Here is a 7,991-nt window from a genome sequence, read left to right as displayed (position 1 = left end):
GAGGGGGAGGATCACCTCCTTGGACCTGCTCGAGATGCATCTGTGGATGCATGCCAAGGTGCGGTTGGCCTTCCTGACTGCCTCCCCACACTGCTGGCCCATGTTCATCTTGGAGTCAGTGATGAACCCCAGATCCCTTTCTGCCTCCGTGCTGATAAGAGGGGAGTTCCCCAACCTGTAGGTATGGTGCCGGTTGTTCCTTCCAAGGTGCATCACCTTGCACTTGTCTGTGTCGAAACCCATCCTATTCTCGTCCGCCCACCCTTGTAACCTGTCTAGGTCTGATTGTAGCCTGTTGCATCCTTCCAAGTTGGTGATTGCCGAGGTATAATGAAGTTGTTTAGGTTTGTTTTCCTCTCTTAAGTTGGAGATCATGTTCCAGTATCATCATTTCAGTATAGCCACATTGCTAGTTAGGGGTGATGGAGGGACCTAGCTCTTTGAGACTTCCTCCTTGAGCCTGGGCCTATCCGTGTACACCGTTGACCCTTTCATGGATTTCTTTGTTGCACCTTAACATGGGAGGAGTCTGGAACTTTGCTATGGTGCACCGTTGACTACATTTGCTCTCCCTGAGTTCCAGACTGCCTTGACTGGTCTCTGCTAATGCTAAAACTCAATCACTAAAAAAGTCTTATTTCATTTGAAGAGTAAGAAAGCAACTTGGGAAGTGTTTGCACATTTCCTTTTCTTTTGAGTGGTGATTCATTCCATATTTCCTACCTGCCACATCTTTACCCCCTTCTTTTTCATGCCCCTTGATTCATTTTTTCTATTTTAGAATAATTCTTTTTTAATTCAAAATTACTGTAAAGGCATATTTTAAGCCATGGTGTTATGCTGTCCGTTGTGCTGTCAGAAGAGAGGGTTGTACGTAGGTGTTGGAACTGAACTTTTTTTTTTAACTGAAAAGAGAAAAGGTCTTCCTTCAGTAAGCTAATCATCTTCAAGATATAATATTTTCAAGATTTTAAAAATTTGTCTGTTCTGCATCAGTGCAAACCAGCAACTTTCAGAAATTTTCATAAAGAACATGAGAGAAGCCAACAGACTGGCTGGAGCTTTCATCGGGGGAGTTTCAAATCCCTGCTCTGCCTAGTTTAAGTAAGGACCCAAACCTCACAACATAGTTGAGTGACTTGACCAGCAGATGCATTTCTCTTGATTTGTCTTGGTGGAGAAGTGGTTTTCCCACACCCCAAGTAAGCATTGTATGCTGTTTGCTGTGTTGGAGGAAGCAGGAGGGTATATCATTGATATCATATAATAATTCCAGAACCCAGTTGAAAAATGCACTTGAAAAATCATAGAAAAATAGAACTCAGGAAGTTATCTAGTCCAACCTATGCTCAGGTCAAGATCGGATTATCTTTTTTAAGCCATTCTAGACAAGTGCTAGTCTGGCCTGCTCTTAAAACTTCCAAGGATGCAGATTCCATGACTTCTATGGATAGCCTATTCCATTGCTTAACCACCTGCATAGTGAGAGAGTTTTTCCTAATATCCTACCCATTATTGCAATTTAAGACCATTTCTCCTTGCCTTGTCCTCTGCAGCCACAGGGAATATTCTGTCACCATCTTCTTTAAAGCTACCCATCAGGTACTTGAAAGTTGTTACCAAATCCCCCTCCGTTTTCTCTAGTCCAGACTACATAATCCCAGTTCTTCCAACCTTTTCTTCTAAATAATGTTTTCCAGACCTCTGACCTTTTTTGTTGCCTTTCCTAAAACCATTTTAAAGGAACTCACTCTAGCATATCAGCTTATTTTTCTCCCCTGCTATTCTCCCCTGCTACTTTCCTTGATTTTTTTTTTCTGTGCTTCACTAGTAGAGGTTTCCTTGGTGTTGCTTTATATTTTCTGGGAAGAAGAGATGTAAAAGTTCTTACCTACCATGTTTTTTTTCATGCCATAAACAGTTCCCTTCCCTCTTCCCCCCGGTCAGTAAATGCTGTATCTTTTGTCTCTTACCCACAGCTCCTTAAAGAGAAACATCTTGTGTTTTGTGGTTAGTTGTACACAGAATTGTCCCCAGTTCTTCCTTAAGAAAATAATCCTAATGGGCCAAGTTTAGGATTTCACTGAAGATTTCATGGGATGGGAGACTGCAGGATTAGGCTGTAAGGGTGCTTGTACATGAGCGCGGAGGCTGCTCCCATACGGTGTAATTACAGTGCGTTGGAGCAGGCTCAGTTAATCAAGTCTGCTGAAACCTGGCAATTACCACACTCGAGCAGCCTCCTGCTTCTGTGTATCAGTGTCTCTGTGCTTCAAAATAGTGGTCGTTGAACAAGCTTTAGTTCAAGTCCCCTTCCCCCCGCCACCATTTTGAAGCATGGGGACACTGATACACAAGATGCTGTGGCATTTTAATTAGAGCAGCACTCGGAGCCGCTCTAATTAAAATGCTGCCTCCCTCCCCACCCAGGAGCATGTGTAAATAGGGTGGTAACCTTTTCAAATTGGAAGGCGGGACGCATGCCTGCCTTCCCCACCCCCCTGCTGCTAGCACGGCTGGACATAGTAGGTGGGGGTACATGTGGGTGGTTCACTGTGGTCTCAGGGCTCCCTGCCCTGCTGCCCTTCCCCCAGGAACCCCATGCCAGCTGTGCACCCCCTGCCTGCCTGGTAGCATTGGTTGGCAAAGCTCCATGCCGCTGCTGCCCTGTGCCGGTGTGGGGCTCCCAGGGGATGGGCAGTGGGGAAGGAAGCCCCAAGCCTGCAGAAGGCAACCCACATCTGCCCACACTCCATGCACAATTCTGGGGGGTATGTGCTCCCCCAATGCCCACCCCTGAGGGGTGCACACAGTGGTGAGGAGTCACTCCCCCACATGCCCTGCACACCCTGGATGAGCCACCCATATCTGTCCCACTTCCCACCCCAGCCCCAGGGCTTCATGCTCCTCCCTGTCTGGGCAGCACCACCAGAGCCTGCCCCACTCCCTCCCTCACCATGGGGGCCTTGATCTGCCCCCCATTCCCCTTCCTCCCACCATACACTTACCTGCATTGAGCTATCCAACCTGTCTGGCTGCTTCCCGGCCATGTGCATGTCTGTGGGTGAGCACATGCACGTGGCACTCTCTGCATCCCGCTCCTGGCAGTCCCTTGCAGGCTGGATTGTTGCCCGCCTTTAGGGGGAAATCCGAGTCCCTGCACAGTGCTGCAAATCTGGGATAAATGCTGTCCTGGAGCCATGCAGCCCAGGACCAGGACTTGATGATCCTATTCCAGGACTATCCTACCTAATTAGGGATGGGTGGTCACCCTACATGTAAAAGTACCCTAAAGTGTTTAAGTAGTAGTATAATACAAAGCACTATATACTGTTCTTGTGAGTATGGTTGGAGGGCACATGCTGCTTGTTCAGTTTATTGATCATATAACGCACACACACACACGCACGCACGCGCGCGCGCGCACACACACACACACACACACAGAGTACCAAGGATCCATCCATCTATCTAGCCATCCTTGTTACTCTATTTGTATTTTAATATGCCAACCACAACTGTCACGGAGCAGGGTAAAGCTGATCTGTAAATTATCGGGGGAGGGGGTGGAGATAAAAGGTGCCACTATGCAATGTAACTTACAGAAGTTTTGAAAGTCTAAATTTATGGGCTACTTTGTTAGCTGTTTCAGTGAAACAGTGGGTCTTAGATTATTTGATTTACTGACATTTTGTCAAACTGTCAAACTATCACAAATGCAACAATAATGTTGAACCCCATGAAATATTTTTAGGAAATATGGCAGAGAGCTGGATCTGCCAAGAGGTTACCACAGCAATGTCCAAGAATGCTACAGTGACGAGTGACCGGCGTATTCTCCCTACTTGTGAAAAATGAACTGCTATTCATATGCTTTTCTTTCCATAGGGAGAAGCTGTCTGTGGCTCGGCTGCAGCGGGAAGTTGCACGAAATAAGAGTGAAGGAACAATGGTAAGCTTTGGCTATTATCCTATTTGCAATTCTATTGTACCCTCTCCATTCAGATCTTGAACATATTTCATCTTGTTGAGGATGGCCATTGAGCTATTAATCCTGCATGAAGCTCAATGAAAGTTTAGCTGATTCTGTGTTCATAACACTGTTTGGAAAACCCTACAGCTAAAGATACTGCTGTCTTGGAAAAGTTTTCCTTAGAAGTCAGTTCCTCTTTCTTTGCTTCACTGAGAAAGTTTCTGGAAGTTCAAGTTTGGAACCATATATGCAGCGTGGGGAACGCAGACACATTCTGACTGAGGCATGAAACTTTTTTAGTCATTATTCAATGCTACCAATCTGTAAAAGATAGGAAAATGAAAGAGAAGGAACTTTAAAAAGGAGCAGTCTTGACTGTAAATAAGTTTAATTTCTTTATTTTTACTTTTCTCATTTTACACATTTTCTCATTTTGAACATTTACTGAAGGTAATTATTTAAAATCCAGCAAATGTTTTACTTCTGGTAAGAATTTGGTTTCCCCCTGTATTAGGTGAATAGCTTAGGGGAATCCAGGGGATAAAAGAGATGTGTTTGGGAAGCTTAAAACAAAAACAACAAAACAACGACAACTAAAACCAGTTTCCTAGAACATGGTCATGCAGCTACCATTGACTTAAATTAATTGCATACATGGATCTCAATGAAGAATTTGACCCATAATGTGTTTAGCTCAATGGAGAGAGCCAGAGGTGATGATCAGCTGGAGAGTCTACCTTTGCATTTAAATGCTCTGTTAGTCATGTGAGGCAGTCTTGAAGAAAAAAGTCCATTGGTCCCCTTAAAATTTTTCAGAAACCCCTTTTATAAGACTTTTTACAATAGATTGAAAGACATTTGAGATGCATAGCTGATGGTTTGCAGGAAAGATTGAGTTTAATGTTGGTATTTTATACATGGAAGCAAAGGTTTGATATACACGTTGAGAAACACTTGTTTCAAATGTTAAGCCACAATCCAGTCTGCAACTATGATAAAACATCTGCTTAAGTACAAGAGAGGGTTTTGCGTGAGGAGGATGGCCAAGATCAGGCTTCAGGTTTGTAATTGCATTTTGGTTCTCAGTGTAAATAACTTTTACAAAATCTAGAAACTGATTTTACCTTGATTGAAATGTGTCTGTCTGTTTTAATTGTATGAACTAATTTTCAGGTGAAGACATAGAACTAATGCAATACCTTGAGTGTGGAATACATTTTGCAGGATAATCCAAGATTCTGTTAAATAAGCAATATTGCTTAACTTTCTATGCAGGGTAACATTTATCAGTATATATTAATCCAAAGCACTCCTACTGCTTCAAGAAAAAAAATTAATGGGTGGATGTTGTCCTGACTTATTCTTGTGTTTTTTTGCAACAGGAACACATTGTTGGTTCATATTTAGCCTATGGTTTACTGTAACCCCAGGTCCTTCTTTGCAATACTGCAGCCTAGCCAGTCCTTCCCCAGTCTGTATTGGTGCATGCAATTATTCCAGTTCAAGTGCAGGGCTTTGCAGCTGCTCTTATTGGCTATGTTGAAATGGGTGTGAACATGTGTCGTATGTGGCACTTCCGACTGCGACGTGATACGCCATACATGCAGGCATTCCCCATGCTGCTACCTTGCAGTGCGGGGGCATTTTTTGGCTGTAGGAGATCCTGGGGTCAAAAAACCCCACGTCTTAAAAAAAGCTGGGTTGCACACGTGGCGAGAGCCTGTGCTGCCTGAAACCAGAGCCTCGCCTGCAGGAGCCACACTCCAGCTGCTGGCAAGGCTGTCAGCTCCAGGAGCACCCCAAACTCCCAAGACCACAGTGTAAGACTGCTGGGTCCAGCACAGTTGTTGGCCCCAGCCTCCTGTACCCCACTCAGGGTAACCTGCCACACACCAGAGTGTGTGTGGTGTGGGTGTTTCCCAGGCACAAGTAGCAGTGGCACAAAGTGTGCCATTGCTTCTTGTTCCTGGGGAAACAAATGTCCATGCTTGTGTGGACAGGGCCATTGAGTGTTATTTGATTGATTGTGGACAATTTCTCCAGTCTATCCAGTCATTCTGGATCCTAGCTCTGTCCTCAAGAGTGTTTGCAATTCCACCCAACTTGGTGTCCTCTGCACATATGCTAAATGTGCACTTGATCCTATCATCCAAATCATTAATGAAGATATTAAACATTACTGGGCTCAGAACAGATCCCTGGGGAACCCTAGTTGATACTTCTTCTCAAGTAGACATTGAGCCAGTGCTGACTGCCTGTTGAGTACTGTATTTACTCTATTCTCAGTTCCCCACCCATTTAATGGGGGCGGGGCAGAGAAAGACACTCATTTTAGAATTGCATACAAGAGTGATGGGGGGCAGGCAGCTGCTGTGGCTTGGCTCATACCCCTACCCAGGGTCAGAGCCATAACAAAAGTACAGCTGCTATGGGGCTGGGTTGGGGCTGTGCTTGGTGCCCCAGGCTAGAACAAGAAGGGAGTCTCCTGGTATGGAGCAGAGGGTGGGGGAGAAGGGGACGAATAGAGGCTGGGGAGGAATCGGGGAGCAGAGACTGGGAGGAAGCGGGGGCAGGCAGGGGACAGAGACAGTAGGGGGCAGGCATCAGCAGGGGACAAGCTGCTTCACCTTCCTATACCACCTCTTCCTCCACCCCTGCAATAGTGTGGGTGGGGGAATGAATTAAAGATGGCCCTCTGATTATTAGATTCTATACATGGAAAATTATAGCAAATTTATTAATATTCCATGTATAGAATCTAATTATGGGGGGGGGTCTTAAATTCAGGGTCATCTTAGATTCAAGTAAATATGGAATTTAGCCATAAGGAAAGTGACAATGGTCAAAAACCCCAGAGTCTGTCTGGAAGAGTCAGGTTGAGATCTTGTGTTCTGTCCAACTCCTGATTCATTTGGCTATGGTGGAACCATTTTGTATTTTCATTACTGTGGACACTCAGATCCATGCATGTTCATAGGTATGTATTAGAAGTGCTAGCACAGTCGCTGCTAAATGTATTCCGTGGTTTAATTTGGAGGTGGGAATTCTGGGACAGAGTGAAGAATTACGAGATGAGAGAAAGCTAGTAATGTCAACATAAAATGTGCTGATGGATCAATAGAACAAGCGTGTACGGCTGTGAGAATGAGACAGGACTTTGAGGGCTAGATGCCAGAATGCTCCAACATCAAGAAAAACTTGTCCTCAGGAGATGAAGCAAGGGATCTATAATATAAAGAAGTCGTAAAGTTACTAGAATTGAATCTTCCATTTCATTCCATTTAACATTTTGGTAAAAAAATTAAATAAAATTGAGCATCTAATTAACTTATACAAATATGTGGTCCCTTAAATATTTGCAGCCACAAGTACCTTAAATATGTGCCACAAGTACCCCACATGGGCAGCTGGTATGTTTGGCACATGAGACCCAAGCACTGAGTTAGAGGGCACCAGTGGTGGGAATTGGGGTGGGGAAAGGTATCTGGGTGGGAGTTGGGGGTTGGTGCTGCCTTGAGGATTTGGCCCCATGGGAGGTACAGAAGTAGGCACTGCCAAATTCAACACTGCCATGCCCCTCTAGCACATCCAAAGTCAAGCAATCTGCAGTAAGAAAAGGTCAGAGTTGGTGAACAGTATTTATGCTCTTTTTTTCTCACTATGCCAGTAGCATCACACGTTATTGCAATGGCATTATCTAATAGTTTGGACTTGCCTTGTGGCAGGCTTTTCAGAAAGGTTGGCCACCACTAACTTAGAATGGGGGAGTGAAAAGTCTTGTAGAACCACCTCTATTCTTGAATCAGCACCACATATGTGATTCCTTGTGATGATGGGCAGCCACTTCCATGATTCAGAAGGGCTACAGGAGAGGTGTCTATCAGTTTTGACACCTTCTTCCAAGGTTATTGAGGTTGGAGACAAAGGAAAAGAGCAGTAAGAAGTGGCATCAGTCAAAGAGGAAGTTGGACACAATATCTGTCAGGTACTGATGAAGAGATCCTTGCAACAGCATTTA

General features: G+C 44.6%; 1 protein-coding gene across 7 annotated transcripts in view; it reads left to right on the top strand.

Annotated features, from left to right (window-relative positions):
• NCKAP5 (NCK associated protein 5) overlaps positions 1-7,991 on the top strand; it is a 685,167-nt gene that overhangs the window by 288,154 nt on the left and 389,022 nt on the right. For all 7 annotated transcript variants that reach the window (XM_019553971.1, XM_019553966.1, XM_019553969.1 and 4 more), the window contains one exon: positions 3,889-3,952. In XM_019553971.1, the coding sequence (XP_019409516.1) occupies positions 3,889-3,952 (64 nt within the window). The remainder of the gene's footprint in view (positions 1-3,888; positions 3,953-7,991) is intronic.

Source organism: Crocodylus porosus, unplaced genomic scaffold (assembly GCF_001723895.1).
Source record: "Crocodylus porosus isolate Cpor-Errol unplaced genomic scaffold, CroPor_comp1, whole genome shotgun sequence".
Lineage (NCBI taxonomy): Eukaryota > Metazoa > Chordata > Crocodylia > Crocodylidae > Crocodylus > Crocodylus porosus.
The sequence above is the reverse complement of the archived record's forward strand: the minus strand, read 5'-3'. Positions and strand labels throughout refer to the sequence as shown.